Below are 27966 nucleotides of genomic sequence, written 5' to 3'. Positions count from 1 at the left end.
TATGGTACTTTTATTGCAATAATACACAACCCCACACGGGAAGATAAAAATGAATGGAAATGGGATTTTATTGAATAAATCACAGATAAATCAAATCAGTCACACTTTACACAATCAGCCAAAACAGTAAAGCAGCAACATGCTTGATACTGTTTCTGATTGCAGCAAACCTCTATGTCTGCACTTATAATTAATACGTTAAACCAGTAAAATCACCAACAGTAACAGCATTACCATGACATTAAAATTAGATTATTCACATTTATTAAATGGAAAATAGAAAAATAAAATGTAAAAGTAATATGATTATTTTAATAAAAACATAATGGCAATAACCTGCATTGAAGCACTTCATTACGACACCACATTTCCACTGTTAACATGGACATAACGTCAGGTGTATGTGCGTGTTATATTGACCTGATGAGGGGCAGATGTAGACCACAGAAACACCTTAAGAAACTGAATAAAACAGGTTTAAAGGGCTGTGTGTAGTCTCGTAGCCATCTCGTAACAGTGTCTGTTAGATTATTCCTTTTTTATGCGATGAAACGCAAAAGTATTGCGACGTAACGCAAAGAGTAAAAATCTCACACTTTTTTCTAAAAATCAAATTTTTTTGCATTACCTTGCACACTGTCAGAAACAGGGGTATGGTAGGAGAACATTTCTGTCTCTCAAATGAATTATTATTACTCTAAACTTCATGAAAATGCAAATTTCAGAACCCCTATTGTTTCCCCCATAGGCACCAAATATTCTGGGTGAGGATCCTTTCTGCATTGAGGGTTAGTTTCAGTGTCTTTTGCTCATAGAATTAAAAATGAGAAAGAGGTGAAATAATCCATTGGTTCATTTTGAATAAAATTAAGAATAAATGTAATACTTTTAAGATATGCTTTCTATTTTCTTCTCCTCTGAGATGTTTTGTCAGTACTAAAAAAAAATTACTTGCTGCAGACTTGCCTCACATGTCAGGGTCAGAAATGTGATAGATTAAAATAAAAAAACCCAATCTCTGCAGACATGGGAATTAAGAAAACATGCATTTGCACAATTGCACTGTGGAATCCACCCAATCAAAGTGAAACCCAGGATATACAGGCTCCGTAAAGGTTGTGTGGATAGTGTAGAGGAGGGTGAGTGTGCCAGAGGAAACACCATAGAAGGATAGTATCCCTGCTGGACAATCCAGGTAAACCCCTACTGTGTTGGAGCTGGGTGTAGCATTTACTGCGGCACTCACACTATCGTGCAAAATCCTGTAGCTATCTCTGGCGCAGCTCAGAACCCAGGAGGAGTCATTCCTGCCTAACCAGCAGTCATGACCTTTCCCCTTCCTGCACATCCCTCTGTAGGCCACTCCTATACATACTATTCCACTCCACTCTACCTCCCAGTAGTAGCGCCCTATCAGTCCCTGCTCACACAACACCTGTCTCCAGTAGTTAAACCTTTCTGGATGATCAGGATATGACTGCTTTGTCCATCGTGTTGCTTTCATGTCTCCTTCAGACAGAGAAATATCTCTGTGTGCTGTGTTTGGGTCCAGGGTCAGCTTGGTGGTGTCTGGGAAATTAAGAAGAAAATATTAATTATGACAATAAGTAATAAATGATATATATATATATATATATATATATATATATATATATATATATATATATATATATATATACATATATATACATATATATACATATATATATACATATATATGTAGTAATAGAAGCTGGTATATGTGCTCCAATAAGCTGGTCACTCACATTTCTTTGGACTGGGCTGGATCCTGGAATTATCACAGTGATCCACACTAAAACAAGGAAGATCAAAAGTTGTCTAAAGTTTGTGTTATAGTTAAAAAAAATCTAGTCTGTGAGCAGGCAATCAAATAATTTTGACTTATGAGACCAGGGACTTCATTTTTAAAGCTGGCAACTTTTGGGATTTATAAAAAACAAACTTGGGGGGGGTGTTCTCCCTTTTGACCATGATGTACTCACAAAATCTGGAAAAACGGGAAACAGCAACACCAATAGTACAGAAAAAAATAAAGTAAAATATGAGATGGACAGTCTGCTGCCAACATTTAACAGTCAGTAGAAGAAAATGCGAAAAGTACATAAGCTTTGGTCATTTATTCTGAGATCCAGAAGAGTGGGACAGACTGGAGCATCTAGAAGTGATGCAACACTTATGAAACACACAAGAGGTGGATTTCCTTTATTTATTTATTCTTACACAATCCTTTCTTAATTGTTGTCCCAATTTCCATCAAGACAGTCTCTATTTTCCACAACACCTTGGCCACATTGTTAATAGCGGTGATCGTGTCCCTCTGCACCTGCAGGACTTCCTCTGAGGACAAGGCTACTGTGGGATGGACTGGGTGGAGTCTCTAGCCTCACCTTCTCCAATCACAGCTGCAGCACCGCCAACCCAGTTAGAACACCCAGGAACTATAAAAAAATATTATTTAACACTAAACTGCTACCAATCTCAGTATGGCAACATCAACATATGTATCTGTACATATTTATTTTATACATTAAAACAAAAGGCTACATCACCAGAATCATTACTGTCATTTAGCAGACATTTTTTCTCCAAAACGATTTACTGTGGGTGTCAAGTTATCCTGGGATTCTAACTTAAAGTCTGCCCAAACTTGAAAAAGGGCCTTGGCCAACTACAGATTTAGCTGGATCAACTCAGACGACAACATCCTTTATTTTCCTTTTCTTCTCTTTACTTTGACATTTAGATGCCAGACAGTCATGAAAGTTGAAGATCAGGTCAGATCAGATCAGGTTGTAAACCAGTAGCTTCCCTGGAGATGGCCAGTACTTTATGTTTCCCTTTTTTCTAGTCCTTTTCCAGCTTCAGGCACCACCACTCACTCAGCATGTGCTCTCAGCTCACCCTGCACGTTCTGTGTGTCGCTGCTGCATATGAGAGCCTTAGAGAGTCAACTTCCTGTTTCAAAATAAAGTTCCGTTTTCCAAAGTAAAAGAATTTCCCTTTCAGGAACTGACAGTACAGTGGGTTGTAGCGTCTTGCCTAAGGCCCCAACTGGAAGGTGTTACTGTTCACCTGTGGGATCTGAACTTCGGTCTCCCGCATGACAGACAGATGCCCTACCGACTGAAATATGCAGCTACAATGTCCAGTGCCTCTGGCATGTCTTGCCTTCTGACATGTGATGACAGCACCTGCCACTTGCTGCCACTATTCTGCCTTTCTGACACAAGTAATGCCCATGCCATGTCCACCAATTAAACATTTTTACGTTTTTCAACATGGTCCATCAGGATCTCTGTCTCACACCCCGAAAAATTCTGCTTCCTCCCTGTTTTTCCCTCCCGAGTCATCATGGAAATGATGTGATGAATATTTATCATAGGCTTTCACCTGAGCATTTATAGCCACCATGTGGGCGTGGGAAGGCATTCCCTCACGTGCACCTTCTTTAGAGTTGATTCTGATTTATAAAAGGAAAAAGGCTTGGGACATGCGTGCACACACCTTTATGAATCTGAAAGTTGAAGTGCACCACATTTTCTTTTTGCGCCACAGAGGCCACCTGTAGTTTCCTTTGCTACGCACAGTTTTATGCATGAGGACCCTGGTTTGGAGATTGGGCCTTGTTTCTTTATAAATAATCATTTTCAAAGCTTGCTAAGGCATTTAAAGATGTTTTGTTGTCTGGAATTAGAGGAGTTTCCCTTTAATTATACAAATGTTAAAGGTCCCATATTATACTATTTCTTAAAAATTTTATATGGATATCAGAGGTCCAACAGCTTTGTTTTCAAAGTTTAAAACCCCAAATTTAGCCTTGGTCCTTAATGTCAGCCATTCCAATTATTGCTCTAATGTACTTTAATGAGAATGGGCTGTTTCTGTATCTGAACCTGTAAATGTTCATAAGTGGTGCTTGTCCACGCCCCTCTCTGGGAGAGGATACGGCTTTTGCTGGTGCCCACTCTGTGGTTTTAAAAGGCAGGCTTAGTTAGCCAGGGGGCATGTCAATGACAGTATTTACTACCAAGGGCAGTGGTTATTTCCCTTTGTGAGGTAACAAAGAGAAAGAGCTCAGACTCACACGTTTGAGCACACATTTACTAAAAAGTGGAGCAAGCAAGTGAGAGAGGAGACAGAATTTTCTCATTTTGGGACCTATTACACAGGCTATGAGGACACATTACTTAAAAAAAAACCTTTATCAAATCAAATCAAATTTTATTTATATAGCACTTTCATACAAAAAGTAACACAAAATGCTGTATATAATAAAATCAAATCATGCATATGATGATTAGAAAGAGAATTAGAAAGAGAATTTTGCATAATATGGGACCTTTTATGTTGAGTCTCAAATAAATTATCCTGGAACTTTAGTTCAAAGTTGTCTTCTGATATCAACATAAACTGTTACTTTAAAGGTCCCATATTATGCAAAATTCACTTTTTAATGGTTTTGGAACAGTCATACTGGTCCCCCCGCATGTGTAGGAGACCCGTAAGTGTGAAACTCTTTCAGGCGCTCTCTCTCCCCCCTGCTCCACCTCTAGGGAAGTAAGCGCTGAAATGAGCTTGTTTGAAAGCGTGTACGTTATGACGTCATAAGGGACAATAACCACTCCCCACAGAGCGATGGACCCGTCTACCGGCTCTCAAAGCCCGCCCTCTAAAAATCACCTAGCGCCCAGTGTTTTTCCCTCTTCGGCAACCCTCGTTAGCGGACATGGCTAAGCGACAGAAGCACTGTTCTGTTTGTGGCTGCATAAATGAACACGAAAACGTTTTTTTACTTCCATCCACTGAACCCACGAGGACTGAGTGGATTAATTTTATTTTTGGAGGAAATGTACCCGGAAAACTTCCAAAGGTTTTGCATGTCTGTGGCCAGCATTTCAAAGAGGACTGTTTCCACAACATGGGGGCATGGAAAGCAGGCTTCGCCAACCGTTTGAAGCTGAAGCCAGGTTCAATACCAACTGTCCGTGACACAGCTGGAGAGGTAAGAGCTGGCAGTTATTTTATCGTTTCGGCCTTATTAGTCTGATAGCTTGAAAATATATTAACCTGTCAATCACCTCATGACGGGCGATGCGATGGGCGGAGCCAACAGCTGAGCTGCTCCACCAGGGTTCCGCCCACCATAAACGGCACATTTCTGAAGCTGCTAAAAAGAGGGAGGTGAAGAGAAGCCGCTGCACTCAAACTGAGGGTCGATTTGTCCATACCATGGCGGAAATATTTCATTTAGATATTAATGAATGGTCTCAGATTGGGAATAAAGTGTATAATATGGGACCTTTAATACGCTATCTACTAAACCTGTCATGTGAGCTGTGATGGCTGACTGGTCCATTACTAAAGCTCAAGCTGACCTCAGTTTTTCCAGACTGCAGTGTGGGTCCTCCAGCAGGGCCGACAGAAGCATAATTCCTGAGTTTCCTGGATGGTTGTAGCTCAGGTCAAGCTCTCTCAGGCTGGCAGTGTTCAGAGCAGAAGCTAAAAAGATGCTGCCCTCTTCTGTCACTCTGCACCCAGACAAGCTTCAAGAAAAGGAACAGAAACACTAAAATATGCTGATCTTTGCAAAAGGGGACACAAATAACTGAGTTTTGTTTTTGGAGAACTGGAATGAAGGAGGCTTACATGAGTATCTCCAATTTGCAGTAAGGACTCACGAGACCAGAAGATAACCTTCTGACTCCGACATCTTGAAGGTCATTGTCAGTGAGATCCAGGACTCTCAGTTTGCCAGAAGCAATGCTTATGATTGATGCCAGGCTGTCAGAGCTGTGCTCCGTTAGGCTGCAGCTCTTCAGTCTAAACAAACAAAAGAACAAAATGCTAAAGTTGTTTGCTTATTGCTTGACTTTAAAGGGGGGAACAAGTTGGATTTTCACCTAATTGTTCTCAGTGTTTTGTTCTTGAGTCCACCAGAGAGCTTAATCAGTCCTGTATCTGTCAGGTTGTTGTTGCTTAGGTCCAGCTCTCTAAGATGGGATGAGCTGATGCCATTTGACAGCATTTCACAGCAGTCCATGGTGAGGTTACATGCATTTAACCTGCAGCAGGAAAGGTAGCATGAGACAAGTAATAAATGTCATGAGAAAAATTTCCCCTTCTGTTTTCCCACTTCTGCTTGGAGTATGAGAATTAAATCAGCCGGCCTCGGCAAGAAAACTAATTATCTCTCAAGTAAAGCACTTAATTCTGCTTTAATTTAGTTTAAGGAGGCTAATTTATTTGTATAACGTAAATCATATACAAGGCAACCCAAAGTGCTTCACAAGAGCAAAAACAAGCCATAAAATAGATTTAAAATTTAGGGGGAAAAATGCATGAAATGACTAAATAGATTCTGTAAACGTGCATTTTTAGTAGCCTGAATAAATCAAATTTAAAAAATGGTTAAAATGATTCAGATAAACTTTAAATTTACAGGAAAGCTGCAGTGAACAATGGATTTAGCCCTGATTAAATGATTCAGCAGTTTGTAGATACCCCAGGTGTGCAGGGAGTTTGTTCCATAGGTGGAAACCATGTAAATTAATGCTGCTTTACTTTGCTTGGCTCTGACCCTGGGAATACTGAGTAAACTTATTACTAATGACCTGAGACATCTGGAAGCTTAATGACCAACAAACAGGTTTGGTATGTATTTAGGCTCGAGACCATTCAGTGCCTTTGTGACCAATAACAGCATTTTAAAATCTTTTACATGCATTAAGGACTGATGTGATATGATCTTATTTTTTCCTGATGTTGGTCAGGACTCTAGCAGCAGCATTTTTTATGAGCTGCAGTTTTGTGTTTGTTTTTCTTACTGAGACCTGCAATGATGGTGCTGAAAATAGATAAATGCATTTCTGTGTCCTGCTTGAATAAAAATCCCTAAATTCTTGCTGTGTTTTTAAGGTGGTAATAGACAAATTTAGTAATAGTCCTTATAGTCTTTATGTGACTCAGTCCATAATTACATCCACATTTTCCGGCTTGGTCTGTACTTATTAGTCAAGTTGAGTACTGACCTCTATATCTTGTATTTTTTTAGATTAAAATAAACAATTACCTCTGTCTTATCAGTGTTGAGCTAGAAGAAATTCTGGCTCATTCACTTACTAATATTTTGGATACACTCCCTCATTGAGTGTTAGTGACTAAAGCAGGTCTACTCAATTCAATCCTGCAAGGCCCGCAATCCATCAAGTCTTCAGTGTATTCTTGCTTCAATACACCTGAATCAAATTAAATGGATCTAAAAGCCTGTTAAGTTTTGCACAATTACTCCTTAATTTGAGTCAGGTGTGACGGAGCAAGAATACGTGGAAAACCTGTTGGATTGCGGCCCTCACAGGACGAAACCGAGTAGCCTTGGACTATAGTCATGAAGTGACACTGTAATGTAGAGCTGTATGATCAGTATAAGTGTGGTAACAGATGAAATTCTCAATAATCCGGTTTGGAAACTCATGTAGATGTTGAACAAGTGTGGTCAAAGAATGAAGCCTTGAGGAACCCCACATGTGCTCGTTTTTGGCTCAGATAACAGATTGTTTAAATGGAGAAATTAACTGCTGTTTCCATCCATATAGAGGTCAAACAACAAAGATAACCGCTAAAACAAGGGTTGCAGGAGTCCACAAGACCATAACCGCAAAGTTACTTCCAAGCAACTAAATGCTTCTCTCATTTTGTCAGTGTTCATAAGTTCACAGTTGTACAATAAACATTATATGCACAATTCAGGAAGGGTTTAGTTGTAACTTATACTATCCATGTGAAATGGTGGTGGCAGTATCATGCTGTGGACTTATTTCCCTGTAAGATAGCTTGCTATCAGTGATGGGATGGTGGATTCTGAATTATAACAAAGAAACTGCAGAGAAACATCAATTAAATATACTAAAGAGTGATTTAAAAAGAATAACATAAATATTTTTGAGTTTTCAATCAAAGTCTAAATGTTACTTTCATCATTAACTTCCACAGTGCTGTTTTATCAAGAGTTGACTCACTATCTAAAGTTTATTTCCCTGTATCCAAAATAACTACTTACTTTGCTATACGAGTTGTTTTCACAACAGGCAGCAGCCTGAGAAGACCCTCCTCTGACCTGGTGTATTTGCTCAGTTCAAACACTGTCAGCTCCTCTTCTGAGGTCAGTAACACAAAGACCAGAGTGGCCCATTGGCCTGGTGAAAGGCTGGTTTTACTTAGGCTGCCTGAGCTTAAGAAGCTCTGAATCTCCTCTACAAGAGAGTCATCGTTTAGCTCATTCAGACAGTGAAAGAGATTTAGGCACCTGTCTACGGACTTGCTGGATCTGATCTTCTTCTTTATGTTTTTAATGATTTTATCTCTTGTCCTTTGGTGTGTTCTGTTGCTAGTCATAAGGCTTTTCAGCAGCGTCTGATTGGACTCCAGAGACATGCCCAAAAGGAAGCGCAGAAAGATGTCAAAATGCCCATTTTCACTTCCCATAGCCTTTTCCACTGCTGCTTTGTAGAGGATGAGGTCTGATGATTTTCTAAACAGGAAGTATGGGTGCCACTTTTTCACCAGGACATTGCTGTTATTGTTGTTGAAAGTAAGGAAGACGTACAAAGCAGCAAAGAACTCATGAATGGTCAGATGCACAAAGCAGAACATCTTCTCCTCACACAGGGTCATCTCCTGATTGAAGACCTCAGTATAGACTCCAGAGAATGTGAAGTCCTGCGTGACATTGATACCATTAGAGGTGAGGTCTCTCTCATAGAAAATCAAGTGACAGTTCTTGAGCTCCTTGAAAGCCAGTTTGCCAAGCACCAGGAGATTATCTCTCACACATTTAGCATTTGAATCCCTGCTTTCTGGCAGCCTGTTCTTCATTTTTTCCACACATAAGGACAAGAACTGGATGTACATTTGTGTGAGAGTCTTTGGTGTGTCCTTACTGTCTTTCAATGCCAGCTTCTTCTTAAGAACACTCGCTGCCATCCAGCAGAAGACTGGTATGTGGCACATGATGTGGAGAGTCCGGCAAGATTTCACATGTGCGATTACCCGCTTTGCTAAGCTCTCGTCAGCAATGTTCTTCATGAAGTATTCTTCTTTTTGAAGGTTGTTGAACCCTCGTACCTCAGTAATCAGGTCAATGTGTTTAAATGGGATCTGACTGGAAGCTATGGGGCGAGACGTGATCCAAACAAGAGCCAAAGGAAGCAAATTTTCCCTGATGAGGTTGGTAAGAATTACAGCAATCTTGGTTTTCTGTGTCACATCTGACATTATTTCAGTTTCCTGGAAGCTCAAAGAGAGGCGACTCTCATCTAGACCATCCAGAATGAAAAGCATTTTCTTTCCGCCATTAGTAAAGATTTCTTTGCCTTTTATTTCAGGGAAAAAGACACAGAGATGCTCCTCTAGGCTCAAGGTTTTCTCCCTCATCAAATTCAGCTCTCGAAAAGAAAGAGGAAATACAAACTCTAGGTCTGTGTTTGCCTTCTCCTCTGCCCAGTCTAGAGCAAATTTATTGACTGATACAGTTTTTCCAATTCCAGCGATTCCTCTTGTGAGCACAGTTCTGATGCGGTAGTCTCGTCCAGGTTGTGGAGTAAAGAGGTCATTGCAGTGGATGGGTTTCTCCTGTTTCAAATGGATTTCAAATGCCATCTCAATCTGTCTCACTTCATGCTCTTTACTGACTTCTCCACATCCTCCTTCAGTGATGTAGAGCTCTGTGTAGATTTTATTAAGAGATGTTTTATTTACATCCTTCAATGTCTCTTCATGCCAATGACTGAACTTCATCTTCAGAGCAGCTTTCAGTTTCTGTTGACATTCTGTCGTCTCATCATCTGAGGGAAACATTGCATTGAAATATTAAGGTTTTTGTGTACTGAGCAACTTTGTTCTTGTTCTATAAGCTTTAAATACCACATTGCTGTATAGTAAGAAGTACTTACTTTGGGGCTGCAGAGTACCACAGTTGCCTGTATTATCTTGATTTGAGATGTGTTTTGATTGATCATTTGACCCTGCAAAAAAAAAAAAAAAAAAAACTGAATTCCTTATCTTATTTTTTATTTTTGCAGGTCCTGATACTATTTAACAAATTTCATCCATGTCAGTCAATGTAGTTGGCAGGGCTATTTAATGGTAGAATTTATAATTTATAATTAATAGAATTATATTATAACGTATCCAGCATATTTACATGTGACTGACTCCAGGGTGAGACTTATCACCCATGCCAAATTTGATGGAGATCAGAGGACAGTTGGACTGAATCAGAGGTACGAAACAGTGTTATTATTATCATGGTGTTGGACCATTATTCGAGAATTATTCGTTAGTTTTGGCAAACAATCTTGAGCTTTGTACTGTGGCATCATTAAAAATGTTTGATATGTTGGGAAGCACTTTCAAATGTGTGGTGTTAGTTGTTGAGGGGCAAGATTTTACAGTAAAAAGAAGTTACTTCCTGTTGTGAGTGGGCAGGGCTTATACCTAGAAAGAATGTAGGGACATAAATCTGTTTAGGGCTGTACCCTGATTAATCACTGTAAGTTAGTTTGTGATCGGAGTGATTTATAGTGATTTATGATGCCACAGCGTTATATCAAAATCCACCATGTCACCATGGACATGCCCTTTTTCACCATAAATCATTAACTTCTTTTCTGCTCTCTAACCAAATTTGGAACTGGTTGTGTCTAAAACGTCAGAGAAATTGGTCTTTGAGTAAAAATATGACTTCCTGTCACCAGTGGGTGGAGCTAATGCATGTGTAAATATTGACATGTATATGTGTTCAGGGTCAAATTAACATGATGCTTGAAATTAGGTGCAGATATATTGTGTTATGTGACAGTTATATCAGTTTCGTGTTTCATGGCAAGACATAAAACTTTGAGGCCCTGCCCCTGTTGTACGCCAACTCCTTTCAGAAATTTCTGGATAATTTTTAATCAAGGGTATCTTCAGCACATACTTGGTGGCAGTATGATGAAATCTCTAGGAGTTTGTTCAAATGCGACATTAGTAAATCGCCAAAATGGCGAGTTTGAATCAAAATGGCTGACTTACTGTTGCGTTTACGTCATCACTCTATGAGGATTTTTCATCCACCCTGGCATGTAGAATGTGTAACAAATTTCATAAGATTGATGAGGTGCAGTGACACAATAGGTGGCGTTGTAGTCAATTTTGCCCCAACATGCACAACATGTAGTTTTGGGGCATGTTCAGGCCCACCAAAAGGCAATTCATTTGTCATATAAACATTCTAAAAGGATAACGATAAACATTTTCATTTCAATTGGCCATCATCTTTGGTGCTCGGGCCTAATAATTACACACACTTATTCCACTTTTTTCATTTTTGGCTGCTCTCTTCAGGCTTCACCATAGCAAATCCTTTACTTTTGGTCCTGTACTTTTTAATCTGAATCTTACCCTTTGTTGGTGTCATTAGGAGACATTTCCACAGTTATGCTAATGACACGCAGCTTTACATGGGGCCTATTGATACCCTTTTAAATTGTATATCTTATATTAACCCTTTGATGCATAGTGTCCACTACAGAGGACACATATTTAAAGGCTGTTTTTAAATGTATGCATGGGTGTGGATCGTACATTAGCAACTTCATTGGACATTAGTGAGTTGCCATGTATGAAGAATAAATACATTTGATATGGTATATATACATACATTGTAATTACCATGTTTGCCTCAGTGATAAACAGGACAAGAAAATGATACTGTTGTTTTTATAGAAAATTTATATTATATTAATATGACAAGATATTTTATAAATATTTTCATAGATCAAATAGAAAAATCAATACAATGAGTAAAAGTTAAAATAAGATTAAAATACAGGACAAACATCAATGTGCATGTCTGTAGAAGTAAAATATTTTATTTGAAAAAATGTGGTACTGTTTTGTAATAATTCATGCACCAGATGATTTAAACACATGGCAGAAAACATTTTACAGCTAAAGCAGGAAGTCCGAGGCTTTAGTTACTGTTAATGAAGCTCAGAGAGGGAAACTGGCAGTACATCTACAATGACTCACTTAGAATCCGTCTAAAACTGTAAAGAATCTTGGTGTTGTGTTTGAAACTAATCTTAATTTTCAGCAACACGTTGGAAATGAAACTAAGATTGTTTTTTATCATCTTAAAGATATCACTAGAGTACAACACTTTCTCCGAATTTGATGCAAAGACACTTTTACAAGCTTTTATTATTTCCAGAATTGATTATTATAATACTCTGCTTTCTGGGCTCCCAAAAGAAACCTATTGAACACCTGCAGCTAATCCAGAACGTGACTACACAGGTTCTAAGACCAGAAAGAGAGCACATATAACACCTGTTTTAAAGTCTCTGCACTGGCTTCAGTTCTAGTTTAGGATGGATTTAAGATTATTTTACAGAGACAACTGCTGAACTCAATAGTGGTCGGCTTTGAATCTTCTCCTTTCCCTTAAAAGTAGTGCAATTATTCATGAATATCATAAAAACTGCACGTGGATGTTGTCACTTCTATTGTACACTGTATGCCTGTAAATGTATTTACCTTGACTGCTTGATATGATCCTGATGTTGATGTTTCCGATGGTGGAACCATTAATAGGAAGGGCGACCAAATTACTGCTACTCTGAGCAGTTAAGTTTGGCTGGTGAACCACAGCCTGTGTCGGAGAAATGAACTCTGACAGAAACCACAAAACCAAACTTCAATGTCTGTTACAAAAACACGGCACAGTTATCATGTGAATATGAAGTTGATTTACTGTATACAGCTTTCTATCAAGCCATTTTATCTCAATAATCTGAGTCCAATTTTTCAACCCAAAAAAGATACTCGCCATCTTTACCTCGAGAAATTTTATCTGCTTCATCAGCAAAAGCTTGTTGCATTTTTCCAATGCATGTCATTAAAGGAGTTTGTCATCTCAACCTGTGGGTTTTGAGTATTTTACTTAAAATAATCACACCGGTGGTCATGTAAACTACATAAATCAATACAATAATGCAAGTGATTCAAAAGATAAAGAGAACGCTTACCCTCTTCAACAATAAATGATGTATATAAGACGCTAGTTTCCTGTCGCAGCAGTGATGAAAAAAAGAGGAAGTTGTTGTATCTTTTCTGTGCAGATTTCTGTTATGTGTAGGTTGATTGACTAAACCTCAGCTCTTTCATTTGCATTGCTACTACAATATGAAACTAGTTCAATCAGAAACATCTTGTAAAGACTAAAGCATGCTGATTTTAAAAAGAGCACTTCTGTGCATTAAACCAGTCTGATACACAACAAACAATGTTTGACTTAAACTGGATGTCACCTCCCCCTGTTATATATGTCTTTTCTTGATATTGCGAAGCACCTGACTTGTTGGATGTGGGGTTGGTTTTGTCTGTTGTGCACTGGATACTGTGTGAAACTGAATTGCCTTTTAAGCATGAATAAAGTTGACTGAACTGAAATGAACCAAAATAGAATCATCATTAAAATCATAAAATACACCAATGTTAAATATTACTTTTTTATTTCACTTTTGCTAAGTAACAAACTTGTTATTGACCCATTCAATAACAAAACAAGTGAGAGTTAAATCCAATAATTAGAGTGCAGCACTGGTGAATTGTGGTGATTTGAGCATTTCAAATAATATGAGTCCCAAAGGTTTTGAAAAAGAAAACAAAACAAATAATAATTAAAAAAAAAACAAGAGAAAAAACAAGAGTAACGGAGTAGGTGGTGCAAAGAAAAAGTTACACAATTGTCACATAAAACTAGTAATTCAGAGGGGGAACATGAACATGCATTAAAAGGTGTTAAGTTTTCCGTAATTCAGATAGATTCTAAACATCTTGGATCTTTGTAGGGGTCTTAAAGGGTCCTTCCATTTTTCCAGCATTCATGTTTTGTTTTACCCTGTACCACCTCAGCAGTGCTGTCCTGAGTCTCTGTCCAAGGATAGTTGATGCTGTATTCTCGGTTTTCAGAATGCAGCTAGAGGGCGCCTGCGATGAGCCAGAATATTGGGGTCTAGCACCACAGGGCCTAGAGATGAAACCAAAGTAAAACACATTCAAGCACGAAACTGTTGTTTGAAACTGTGAGTTTTCAGACCATAAGTCCATATTAACATTTTAACATCACACAGTTGTTGCAGATTTGTCAGTTGCACATCCATGATGAGAATCTCACATTTTCCTCCACAATATTGTACCACCAGCTGCCTTGACCATTGAAACAAGGCTGATAAATGCATAATTTAATGTTGTTTCCACCTAATTCTAGCTTACCATTCTAATGTTGCAGCTGAAATTAAAACGTCAGACCAGACAACATTTTCCCATTTACTGTCCACTTGTTGGTGAGCCTGTGTGAATTGTATCCTTGGTTTCCTGTTCTTAGCTGACAAAAGCAGCACCTATTGTAATATTCTGCTGCTACAACCCATGTGTTTCATGTAATCTGACCAGAGATGCTATTCTGCATACTTTTCTTAAAGAGTGGTTTGTGCATGAAGGAAGAATGTGAGCACAGAGACTGCAAAAAGTTGTTCTCTTTTAATCTTAAGTAGAATTTTATTTATTAAAAAAAAACATGAAGAGCAAAATTTCATAACAAATCCAAACACAGAGATAAGTCTGACATTGCTACAACTTTATTTTTCTACTCATAAAATGTTTGTGTATGTCTACTCTATTATGAGTCAAGAAAAAACTGTGATTATTTCAGCTGCTATTCTTATGTACCCATTTACCTACTGAGTATTGAAAATTATTTTCATGCCGATGTACCAAATTAAATCCTCCTGGACCGGTATCAGCTTTGTAAGGTACTAGCCCATAACTGCTGAAACTTTGTGAACACTGAAACGATTCTGAGTTTTTCTGAACAGAAGATGCTGGGTGAGTTTGAGAAGGTGCCTGAAAAAAGTGCAGTCACTCCATTTTTATTCTTACCTTTGTAGCTACAGAGAGCCCTGCCAGTCAGAGCCTCTAATGTGGATTTCAGTTACAAAACTATCCAACGTGTAACTAAAGTAACGGTCAACAGTGTTAAGTAATCATTCTCATATATTTGTGATAAATGTACTGCATTCAGAAGCAGTCCTATTTTTCTGGAAGATCAAGTACATCTTAAACATAAACATCATGTGGATACTTTGTCATTTCTAAGTAAAATGCTGCTTTCTGTATTGAATGACCACTGTTGTGCATACAGTCAGAGTTGATGAAGTACTGATGAAGACTTTACTGGAACTTCCAGGCAAATGACACTCAGAGGATGATATTTTATATACTACAGTTTGACAGTGTGCTTAAAAATGCAATCAAATATAAAATGTTGAAAAGATTCGAAAAAATAAAAAAATTCTACATGTTTGATGAATATCTCAAAATTATTATTATTATTATTATTATTATTATTATTATTATTATTATTATTATTATTATTATTTTGTACCCTATTTAAAGAGTACATTTTTGTATTGTTGAGTTAGGGTACAAGCTTCCCAACAGAGGTACAATCCTGGTCTTATTAATGTAGACTAGAACTAGAAGGGTACAAATATATACCCTCTGTTAGAGGTGCACCAGAAGTACCCTTGAGGGTACCACCCCAGTGACAAGCCATTGTACCCCTAAAGCAAGGGTGTCCCACTCCAAACCTTGAGGGCCACAATTCTTCAGGTTTTTAATGCATCCTTGCTCCAACACACCTGACTCACATGAATGAGTCATTGTGCAGAACTTCATAGGCTGTTGGATCTATTTCATTTGAGTTATTGGAGCAGGGACACATTGAAACATGCAGCACAGTGGCCCTTGTGGACGGACTTTAGACACCCTTGTCCAAAAGGTACAAATTGGTACTTTTTTCTATGGTACTTTTATTGCAGTAATACACAACCCCACACAGGAAGATAAAAATGAATGGAAATGGGATTTTATTGAATAAATCACAGATAAATCAAATCAGTCACACTTTACACAATCAGCCAAAACAGTAAAGCAGCAACATGCTTGATACTGTTTCTGATTGCAGCAAACCTCTATGTCTACACTTGTAATTAATACGTTAAACCAGTAAAATCACCAACAGTAACATCATTACCATGACATTAAAATAAGATTATTCACATTTATTAAATGGAAAATAGAAAAATAAAATGTAAAAGTAATATGATTATTTTAATAAAAACATAATGGCAATAACCTGCATTGAAGCACTTCATTACAACACCACATTTCCACTGTTAACATGGACATAACGTCAGGTGTATGTGTGTGTTATATTGACCTGATGAGGGGCAGATGTAGACCACAGAAACACCTTAAGAAACTGAATAAAACAGGTTTAAAGGGCTGTGTGTAGTCGAGTAGCCGTCTCGTAACATTGTCTGTTAGATTATTCCTTTTTTATGCGATGAAACGCAAAAGTATTGCGACGTAACGCAAAGAGTAAAAATCTCACACTTTTTTCTAAAAATCTAATTTTTTTGCATTACCTTGCACACTGTCAGAAACAGGGGTATGGTAGGAGAACATTTCTGTCTCTAAAATGAATTATTATTACTTGCTAATTTCAGAACCCCTATTGTTTCCCCCATAGGCACCAAATATTCTGGGTGAGGATCCTTTCTGCATTGAGGGTTAGTTTCAGTGTCTTTTGCTCATAGAATTAAAAATGAGAAAGAGGTGAAATAATCCATTGGTTCATTTTGAATAAAATTAAGAATAAATGTAATACTTTTAAGATATGCTTTCTATTTTCTTCTCCTCTGAGATGTTTTGTCAGTACTAAAAAAAAATTACTTGCTGCAGACTTGCCTCACATGTCAGGGTCAGAAATGTGATAGATTAAAATAAAAAAACCCAATCTCTGCAGACATGGGAATTAAGAAAACATGCATTTGCACAATTGCACTGTGGAATCCACCCAATCAAAGTGAAACCCAGGATATACAGGCTCCGTAAAGGTTGTGTGGATAGTGTAGAGGAGGGTGAGTGTGCCAGAGGAAACACCATAGAAGGATAGTATCCCTGCTGGACAATCCAGGTAAACCCCTACTGTGTTGGAGCTGGGTGTAGCATTTACTGCGGCACTCACACTATCGTGCAAAATCCTGTAGCTATCTCTGGCGCAGCTCAGAACCCAGGAGGAGTCATTCCTGCCTAACCAGCAGTCATGACCTTTCCCCTTCCTGCACATCCCTCTGTAGGCCACTCCTATACATACTATTCCACTCCACTCTACCTCCCAGTAGTAGCGCCCTATCAGTCCCTGCTCACACAACACCTGTCTCCAGTAGTCAAACCTTTCTGGATGATCAGGATATGACTGCTTTGTCCATCGTGTTGCTTTCATGTCTCCTTCAGACAGAGAAATATCTCTGTGTGCTGTGTTTGGGTCCAGGGTCAGCTTGGTGGTGTCTGGGAAATTAAGAAGAAAATATTAATTATGACAATAAGTAATAAATGATATATATATATATATATATATATATATATATATATATATATATATATATATATATATATATATATATATATATATACATATATATACATATATATATACATATATATACATATATATATACATATATATGTAGTAATAGAAGCTGGTATATGTGCTCCAATAAGCTGGTCACTCACATTTCTTTGGACTGGGCTGGATCCTGGAATTATCACAGTGATCCACACTAAAACAAGGAAGATCAAAAGTTGTCTAAAGTTTGTGTTATAGTTAAAAAAAATCTAGTCTGTGAGCAGGCAATCAAATAATTTTGACTTATGAGACCAGGGACTTCATTTTTAAAGCTGGCAACTTTTGGGATTTATAAAAAACAAACTTGGGGGGGGTGTTCTCCCTTTTGACCATGATGTACTCACAAAATCTGGAAAAACGGGAAACAGCAACACCAATAGTACAGAAAAAAATAAAGTAAAATATGAGATGGACAGTCTGCTGCCAACATTTAACAGTCAGTAGAAGAAAATGCGAAAAGTACATAAGCTTTGGTCATTTATTCTGAGATCCAGAAGAGTGGGACAGACTGGAGCATCTAGAAGTGATGCAACACTTATGAAACACACAAGAGGTGGATTTCCTTTATTTATTTATTCTTACACAATCCTTTCTTAATTGTTGTCCCAATTTCCATCAAGACAGTCTCTATTTTCCACAACACCTTGGACACATTGTTAATAGCGGTGATCGTGTCCCTCTGCACCTGCAGGACTTCCTCTGAGGACAAGGCTACTGTGGGATGGACTGGGTGGAGTCTCTAGCCTCACCTTCTCCAATCACAGCTGCAGCACCGCCAACCCAGTTAGAACACCCAGGAACTATAAAAAAATATTATTTAACACTAAACTGCTACCAATCTCAGTATGGCAACATCAACATATGTATCTGTACATATTTATTTTATACATTAAAACAAAAGGCTACATCACCAGAATCATTACTGTCATTTAGCAGACATTTTTTCTCCAAAACGATTTACTGTGGGTGTCAAGTTATCCTGGGATTCTAACTTAAAGTCTGCCCAAACTTGAAAAAGGGCCTTGGCCAACTACAGATTTAGCTGGATCAACTCAGACGACAACATCCTTTATTTTCCTTTTCTTCTCTTTACTTTGACATTTAGATGCCAGACAGTCATGAAAGTTGAAGATCAGGTCAGATCAGATCAGGTTGTAAACCAGTAGCTTCCCTGGAGATGGCCATTACTTTATGTTTCCCTTTTTTCTAGTCCTTTTCCAGCTTCAGGCACCACCACTCACTCAGCATGTGCTCTCAGCTCACCCTGCACGTTCTGTGTGTCGCTGCTGCAGATGAGAGCCTTAGAGAGTCAACTTCCTGTTTCAAAATAAAGTTCCGTTTTCCAAAGTAAAAGAATTTCCCTTTCAGGAACTGACAGTACAGTGGGTTGTAGCGTCTTGCCTAAGGCCCCAACTGGAAGGTGTTACTGTTCACCTGTGGGATCTGAATTTCGGTCTCCCGCATGACAGACGGATGCCCTACCGACTGAAATATGCAGCTACAATGTCCAGTGCCTCTGGCATGTCTTGCCTTCTGACATGTGATGACAGCACCTGCCACTTGCTGCCACTATTCTGCCTTTCTGACACAAGTAATGCCCATGCCATGTCCACCAATTAAACATTTTTACGTTTTTCAACATGGTCCATCAGGATCTCTGTCTCACACCCCGAAAAATTCTGCTTCTTCCCTGTTTTTCCCTCCCGAGTCATCATGGAAATGATGTGATGAATATTTATCATAGGCTTTCACCTGAGCATTTATAGCCACCATGTGGGCGTGGGAAGGCATTCCCTCACGTGCACCTTCTTTAGAGTTGATTCTGATTTATAAAAGGAAAAAGGCTTGGGACATGCGTGCACACACCTTTATGAATCTGAAAGTTGAAGTGCACCACATTTTCTTTTTGCGCCACAGAGGCCACCTGTAGTTTCCTTTGCTACGCACAGTTTTATGCATGAGGACCCTGGTTTGGAGATTGGGCCTTGTTTCTTTATAAATAATCATTTTCAAAGCTTGCTAAGGCATTTAAAGATGTTTTGTTGTCTGGAATTAGAGGAGTTTCCCTTTAATTATACAAATGTTAAAGGTCCCATATTATACTATTTCTTAAAAATTTTATATGGATATCAGAGGTCCAACAGCTTTGTTTTCAAAGTTTAAAACCCCAAATTTAGCCTTGGTCCTTAATGTCAGCCATTCCAATTATTGCTCTAATGTACTTTAATGAGAACGGGCTGTTTCTGTATCTGAACCTGTAAATGTTCATAAGTGGTGCTTGTCCACGCCCCTCTCTGGGAGAGGATACGGCTTTTGCTGGTGCCCACTCTGTGGTTTTAAAAGGCAGGCTTAGTTAGCCAGGGGGCAGGTCAATGACAGTATTTACTACCAAGGGCAGTGGTTATTTCCCTTTGTGAGGTAACAAAGAGAAAGAGCTCAGACTCACACGTTTGAGCACACATTTACTAAAAAGTGGAGCAAGCAAGTGAGAGAGGAGACAGAATTTTCTCATTTTGGGACCTATGAGGCTATGAGGACACATTACTTAAAAAAAAACCTTTATCAAATCAAATCAAATTTTATTTATATAGCACTTTCATACAAAAAGTAACACAAAATGCTGTATATAATAAAATCAAATCATGCATATGATGATTAGAAAGAGAATTAGAAAGAGAATTTTGCATCATATTTTATGTTTTTATGCTGATGCCATTTGACATGTATGTATTTTATGTTGAGTCTCAAATAAATTATCCTGGAACTTTAGTTCTAAGTTGTCTTCTGATATCAACATAAACTGTTACTTTAATACGCTATCTACTAAACCTGTCATGTGAGCTGTGATGGCTGACTGGTCCATTACTGAAGCTCAAGCTGACCTCAGTTTTTCCAGACTGCAGTGTGGGTCCTCCAGCAGGGCCGACAGAAGCATAATTCCTGAGTTTCCTGGATGGTTGTAGCTCAGGTCAAGCTCTCTCAGGCTGGCAGTGTTCAGAGCAGAAGCTAAAAAGATGCTGCCCTCTTCTGTCACTCTGCACCCAGACAAGCTTCAAGAAAAGGAACAGAAACACTAAAATATGCTGATCTTTGCAAAAGGGGACACAAATAACTGAGTTTTGTTTTTGGAGAACTGGAATGAAGGAGGCTTACATGAGTATCTCCAATTTGCAGTAAGGACTCACGAGACCAGAAGATAACCTTCTGACTCCGACATCTTGAAGGTCATTGTCAGTGAGATCCAGGACTCTCAGTTTGCCAGAAGCAATGCTTATGATTGATGCCAGGCTGTCAGAGCTGTGCTCCGTTAGGCTGCAGCTCTTCAGTCTAAACAAACAAAAGAACAAAATGCTAAAGTTGTTTGCTTATTGCTTGACTTTAAAGGGGGGAACAAGTTGGATTTTCACCTAATTGTTCTCAGTGTTTTGTTCTTGAGTCCACCAGAGAGCTTAATCAGTCCTGTATCTGTCAGGTTGTTGTTGCTTAGGTCCAGCTCTCTAAGATGGGATGAGCTGATGCCATTTGACAGCATTTCACAGCAGGCCACGGTGAGGTTACATGCATTTAACCTGCAGCAGGAAAGGTAGCATGAGACAAGTAATAAATGTCATGAGAAAAATTTCCCCTTCTGTTTTCCCACTTCTGCTTGGAGTATGAGAATTAAATCAGAACGGCCTCTGCAAGAAAACTAATTATCTCTCAAGTAAAGCACTTAATTCTGCTTTAATTTAGTTTAAGGAGGCAAATTTATTTGTTTAACATAAATCATATACAAGGCAACCCAAAGTGCTTCACAAGAGCAAAAACAAGCCATAAAATAGATTTAAAATTTAGGGAAAAAAATGCATGAAATGACTAAATACATTCTGTAAATGTGCATTTTTAGTAGCCTGAATAAACCAAATTGAAAAAAATAGTTAAAATGATTCAGATAAACTTTAAATTTACAGGAAAGCTGCAGTGAACAATGGTTTTAGCCCTGATTAAATGATTCAGCAGTTTGTGGATACCCCAGGTGTGCAGGGAGTTTGTTCCATAGGTGGAAACCATGTAAACTAAATGCTGCTTTACCTTGCTTGGCTCTGACCCTGGGAATACTGAGTAAACTTATTACTAATGACCTGAGACATCTGGAAGCTTAATGACCAGCAAACAGGTTTGGTATGTATTTAGGCTCGAGACCATTCAGTGCCTTTGTGACCAATAACAGGATTTTAAAATCTTTTACATGCATTAAGGACTGATGTGATATGATCTTATTTTTTCCTGATGTTGGTCAGGACTCTAGCAGCAGCATTTTTTATGAGCTGCAGTTTTGTGTTTGTTTTTCTTTCTGAGACCTGCAATAATGGTGCTGAAAATAGATAAATGCATTTCTGTGTCCTGCTTTAATAAAAATCCCTAAATTCTTGCTGTGTTTTTAAGGTGGTAATAGACAAATTTAGTAATAGTCCTTATAGTCTTTATGTGACTCAGTCCATAATTACATCCACATTTTCCGGCTTGGTCTGTACTTATTAGTCAAGTTGAGTACTGACCTCTATATCTTGTATTTTTTAGATTAAAATAAACAATTACCTCTGTCTTATCAGTGTTGAGCTAGAAGAAGTTCTGGCTCATTCACTCACTAATATTTTGGATACACTCCCTCATTGAGTGTTAGTGACTAAAGCAGGTCTACTCAATTCAATCCTGCAAGGCCCGCAATCCATCAAGTCTTCAGTGTATTCTTGCTTCAATGCACCTGAATCAAATTAAATGGATCTAAAAGCCTGTTAAGTTCTGCACAATTACTCCTTAATTTGAGTCAGGTGTGATGGAGCAAGAATACATGGAAAACCTGTTGGATTGCGGCCCTCACAGGACGAAACCGAGTAGTCTTGGACTATAGTCATGAAGTGACTATATGTATGATCAGTATAAGTGTGGTAACAGATGAAATTCTCAATAATCTGGTTTGGAAAATCGTGTAGATGTTGAACAAGTGTGGTCAAAGAATGAAGCCTTGAGGAACCCCACATGTGCTCATTTTTGGCTTAGATAACTGATTGTTTAAAAGGAGAATTTAACTGCTGTTACCATCCATATAGAAGTCAAACAACAAAGATAACCGCTAAAACAAGGGTTGCAGGAGTCCACAAGACCATAACCGCAAAGTTACTTCCAAGCAACTAAATGCTTCTCTCATTTTGTCAGTGTTCATAAGTTCACAGTTGTACAGTAAACATTATATGCACAATTCAGGAAGGGTTTAGTTGTAACTTATACTATCCATGTGAAATGGTGGTGGCAGTATCATGCTGTGGACTTTTTTCCCTGTAGGATAGCTTGCTATCAGTGATGGGATGGTGGATTCTGAATTATAACAAAGAAACTGCAGAGAAACATCAATTAAATATACTAAAGAGTGATTTAAAAAGAATAACATAAATAGTTTTGAGTTTTCAATCAAAGTCTAAATGTTACTTTCATCATTAACTTCCACAGTGCTGTTTTATCAAGAGTTGAGTCACTATCTAAAGTTTATTTCCCCGTATCCAAAATAACCACTTACTTTGCTATACGAGTTGTTTTCACAACAGGCAGCAGCCTGAGAAGACCCTCCTCTGACCTGGTGTATTTGCTCAGTTCAAACACTGTCAGCTCCTCTTCTGAGGTCAGTAACACAAAGACCAGAGTGGCCCATTGGCCCATTGAAAGGCTGGCTTTACTTAGGCTGCCTGAGCTGATGAAGCTCTGAATCTCCTCTACAAGAGAGTGATCGTTTAGCTCGTTCAGACAGTGAAAGAGGTTGAGGCACCTGTCTGGTGAATGGCTGGCTCTGATTTTCTCCTTAATATATTTGATAATTTCATCTCTTGTCCTTTGGTGTGTTCTGTTGCCAGTCATGAGGTTTTTCAGCAACTTCTGATTGGACTCCAGAGACAGGCCCAAAAGGAAGCGCAGAAAGATGTCAAATTGCCCATTTTCACTTCCCATAGCCTTTTCCACTGCTGCTTTGTAGAGGATGAGCTCTGATGATTCTCTGGACAGGAAGCGTCGTGAAGCGGATGACTTTTTTACCAGGACATTGATGTTTTCGTTGTTGAAAGTAAGGAAGACATACAGCGCAGCAAAGAACTCATGAATGGTCAGATGCACAAAGCAGAACATCTTCTCCTCACACAGGGTCATCTCCTGATTGAATATCTGGGTGTAGACTCCAGAGAACATGGATGCCTGCGTTACATCGATACCATTCAAGATGAGGTCTCTCTCATAGAAGTTAAAGTGGCCCTTCCCAAGTTCCTTGAAAGCCAGTTTGCCAAGCGCCAGGAGATTATCTCTCACACATTTAGCATTTGACTCCCTTCTTTCTGGCAGCCTGTTTTTCATGTTTTCCACATTCAAGCACAAGAACTGGATGTACATTTGTGTGAGAGTCTTTGGTGTGTCTTTACTGTCTTTTAATGCCAGCTTCTTCTTAAGAACACTTGCTGCCATCCAGCAGAAGACTGGTATGTGGCACATGATGTGGAGAGTCCGGCAAGATTTCACATGTGCGATTACCCGCTTTGCTAAGCTCTCGTCAGCAATGTTCTTCATGAAGTATTCTTCTTTTTGAGGGTTGCTAAACCCTCGTACCTCAGTAACCAGGAAAATGTGCTCTGCTGGGATCTGACTGGAGGCTACGGGGCGAGATGTGATCCAAACAAGAGCCAAAGGAAGCAAATTTCCCCTGATGAGGTTGGTAAGAATTACAACAATCATGGTTTGCTGCGTCACATCTGACATTATTTCAGTTTCCTGGAAGTTCAAAGAGAGGCGACTCTCATCTAGACCATCCAGAATGAAAAGCATTTTCTTTCCGCCATTAGTAAAGATTTCTTTGCCTTTTATTTCAGGGAAAAAGACACAGAGAAGCTCCTCTAGGCTGAAGGTTTTCTCCCTCATCAAATTCAGCTCTCGAAAAGAAAGAGGAAATACAAACTCTAGGTCTGTGTTTGCCTTCTCCTCTGCCCAGTCTAGAGCGAATTTATTGACTGATACAGTTTTTCCAATTCCAGCGATTCCTCTTGTGAGCACAGTTCTGATGCGGTAGTCTCGTCCAGGTTGTGGAGCAAAGAGGTCATTGCAGTGGATGGGTTTCTCCTGTTTCAAATGGATTTTAGATGTCATCTCAATCTGTCTCACTTCATGCTCTTTACTGACTTCTCCACATCCTTCTTCAGTGATGTAGAGCTCTGTGTAGATTTTATTAAGAGATGTTTTATTTGCATCCTTCAACATCTCTTCGTGCCAATGACTGAACTTCATCTTCAGAGCAGCTTTCAGTTTCTGTTGACATTCTGCCGTCTCATCATCTGAGGGAAACATTGCATTGAAATATTATTAAGGTTTCTTTATTATTGAACAATTTGGTTTTTTGTTCTATAAGCGTGTTAAATACCACATTGCTGTATAGTAAGAAGTACTCACTTTGAGGTTGCAGAGTACCACAGTTGACTGTATGGTCTTGATTCAATACTTCTTTTGATTGATTATTTGACCCTGCAAAAAAAAGAAAAAGAAAAGAAGATGATGGAGACTACTTTGACTTATATAGTAAAGCATTTCAATAGAAATAAGGACACTCACAATTAGGTCAAATTTCTCAAAACTGCTTCACCAATTAAGTTGATATACTCATGTTGACCAAATGCAAAAATGACTATATATACACTAAATCTTGACAGATAAGTAATTATTTAGCATGCCCCAAAGAAAAGTAACCAAGCCCATATGCAAGTTTCTCAAGAATAAAAAAAAGGAACACAAAGATCTGGAAACATGTTGCTTAACGTGGCACCAGAACAGTTTGCAGATATTCAAAAGACAAATATAAAGCTACCTATCATCACCAGCAAAAGCAGATAAAAACAAAAATCTCTCAAAGTGAATATCTATTAACACTGATATCTTGGATTAATTATGTAATCAAAATTAATGATTACTGTATGTTTTTGAGTTCCTATAGAAACAGTCTCTGAACATAAATCTATGCAGCTAAGTTTTAAATCTACCACATCAGCTTAAAAGTAGTGCAGTTTTTGATAAATATGCAAACAATTTGGAATAATCTGGCACAAATTTGATTAATGCACAAGGGTGTATTCACTTTCATTGTATACCTTGTGTCGGTAAATATCTACCTTGGCTGCTTGATATGAGATTTATGTTGATGTTGCCATTAATGGTGGAACCAATGATGGAAGGAGCAACCACACTGCTGCTGCTCTGAGCAGTGAAGTTTGGCTGAAAATGGTGAACCTGAAGCGAGGAAACTGACTCTGAAACAGAAAAATCTAACTTCAGTGTTTATTACGAAAATAAGGCAGATATACAGCTTTCAATTAAGGCATTTTTATGTCTGAGTTCTTTCCCTCGCCCCCAAAAAACGATACAAGTCATCCTCACCCCGAGAGAGCTCGTCTGCTCCATTTGCAAAGACCTGCTGCATTTTTTTTCCAGCTCCGTCTTCGTCCTCATGTAGATTCTGTCAACTTTTTCACCTCATCACTGGCATTTGTAATCACAGCATGTAGGTTTTCAGAATGTCACTCTCACATAATCACAGAAATGGTAATTTAAACTGCTTCAAATTATTAAAGCAGTATAGTCTAATAATGATTCCAAATCAAACAATAAAGGAAACACTTACCTTATTTAACAAGAACAGTGAATGCAGTCTAACTGACACACAGTCTGCAGTTATATGCACAGCTGAAAGTAAAGTCCGTGTTTCCCTTCTCAGCAATGAAGAAAAAAGGAAGCAAGGGTTCTTGTCTTCCCAGTTGTCTGTTACTTAAATGCTGACTGCACAAACCACAGCAGTTTCATAGCCAAGAAAAGGAACTCAATAAAACAGCTGTCATATTTTTATTTGATTTTCTTTATTGGAAAATGATCACTATGAAGAACTGTGATCTTTTACTGAACTAAAAGTGCTAATAAAACCATATAAAAACATTTCATCGCAAGCGAACACCCTGCATTTCTTAATAAATTTGAACTTGCCCTGCCCAGCATCTTGGCAAACACAATAATCTCCTGGCATATATATATATATATATATATACACACATATATACACACATATACATATATATATATATATATATATATATACACATACGTGTGTGTGTGTGTGTGTAATTTTTTTATTTTTTTTATTTTTTTTACAGCAGGTCTTTTCTGTTTTTCTTTTTTTTTTCCTACTTGGTCTAAGATTACTTTTTCAAACCTGCAGCTGTGTCAGTTGAACACATGGTGGAAGCAAAGACCAAGTTGTACGTTGCAGGTTTGACTGCATGTTCATGATGGGAAACCAAAAGTACTTTTAGAGTCCCCCTAACTAAAAATTAAAAAAAAATCTCCAGATAAAGCTCGGTGTGTGCAAGATGAACTCGAGAATCTTACAGAACTAAAGGCCTTTTGCAGGAAGAATTGGTTTAAACAAGAGCTGTAATTTTCTGCTTTATTTTTTTACTTGAGACAAATTTCAAGCTGAGTCTTTACTGTAGAGGTTTTTTTTTATTTATTTCAAGTCTTGCCTCATTTTTTGTTTATCCTAAAAAAAAAAAACTAAACCTTTTAAACAACTATTTCATCTCTAATTTAATACCTTTGGAATTTATGTTATCCATTATTTGTTCAGATGTGTCCAAACCTTTGCTTATCTCTGTCTAGTGCTTGTCTAAAGTGTGAATGCAGCTAACTAATTAAAATTAATAGGCAAGTGTGTCTAAACTTTTGACTGGCTCTGTATGCTGTGTCTTGTTTAAAGTGTAACAGGTCTCTTACCACAAGCTAACTAACCTGATTTTACGTAAAGTTGTCAGTGTTTTGGAAAGTGTCCGTGTTCTGCTCACCAACTGACTGTTTAACACAAATTAAATGAAAAGGAAAAATACTTTATTTAAACCCAGGGGAAATTTAACAAGATAACAAGACCACAAGAAAATGGTGTGTCACCTATTAAAAACCACTGAACAAGAGACATGGAACAAAAAAATTTAACCAAAAATAAAATTTTATTTAAACTAAAGCCACTTAAACCAACTTAATTCTTTAACTCATCAGCCTAAGTTGCCATTCACCTTTGTTTGTTGATCTAACTCAGATATAGAGCTAAACCCTACCTATCAGGAGCTGTACTCTGTCCTCTGAGCGTCCAGGTGCAGGTGGGACACTGTGGCTTGTTTTTCACAGGTGAAGTTCCTGTTCAGCTCTGAAGTCATCTCACTTCTAGTGGTGAGGCCCATGAATACATGCTACATCCAGACAATTGACCTATTCAAAATAATAGGCTTGCTAATAGAAGTGTGAGCACAAGACAAAAAAATCCAAAG

At 38.3% G+C, this 27966-nt stretch overlaps 1 protein-coding gene across 1 annotated transcript; it reads right to left on the bottom strand.

Annotated features, from left to right (window-relative positions):
- Window positions 1-56: 56 nt before the first annotated feature.
- Window positions 57-26368, bottom strand: LOC121632987. Its single transcript, XM_041974831.1, has 19 exons — window positions 26277-26368; window positions 26033-26134; window positions 25768-25905; window positions 25055-25126; window positions 23151-24939; window positions 21004-21165; window positions 20750-20923; window positions 20479-20646; window positions 17704-17750; window positions 16953-17478; window positions 16554-16561; window positions 12598-12732; window positions 9969-10040; window positions 8078-9860; window positions 5922-6083; window positions 5668-5841; window positions 5397-5564; window positions 1767-1813; window positions 57-1569 (listed from the first exon to the last, which is right to left on the bottom strand). The coding sequence occupies exons 2-19, from the start codon at window positions 26073-26075 to the stop codon at window positions 1034-1036; spliced, it is 6204 nt and encodes a 2067-aa protein (XP_041830765.1). The 5' UTR covers window positions 26076-26134; window positions 26277-26368; the 3' UTR covers window positions 57-1033.
- Window positions 26369-27966: the final 1598 nt, after the last annotated feature.

Source organism: Melanotaenia boesemani, chromosome 21 (genome assembly GCF_017639745.1).
Source record: "Melanotaenia boesemani isolate fMelBoe1 chromosome 21, fMelBoe1.pri, whole genome shotgun sequence".
Taxonomy (NCBI): Eukaryota; Metazoa; Chordata; class Actinopteri; order Atheriniformes; family Melanotaeniidae; genus Melanotaenia; species Melanotaenia boesemani.
The sequence above is the reverse complement of the archived record's forward strand: the minus strand, read 5'-3'. Positions and strand labels throughout refer to the sequence as shown.

Excerpts from the sequence above, each read along its gene's own strand:
- LOC121632987 (XM_041974831.1), bottom strand. The coding sequence starts at position 26,075 with ATGCAGCAGGTCTTTGCAAATGGAGCAGACGAGCTCTCTCGGG. Across the intron at positions 24,940-25,054 it reads TGGTACTCTGCAACCTCAAA|ATGATGAGACGGCAGAATGT; the intron begins GTGAGTACTTCT and ends TGTTTCCCTCAG. Across the intron at positions 1,570-1,766 it reads CCAGCCCAGTCCAAAGAAAT|ACACCACCAAGCTGACCCTG; the intron begins GTGAGTGACCAG and ends TTAATTTCCCAG.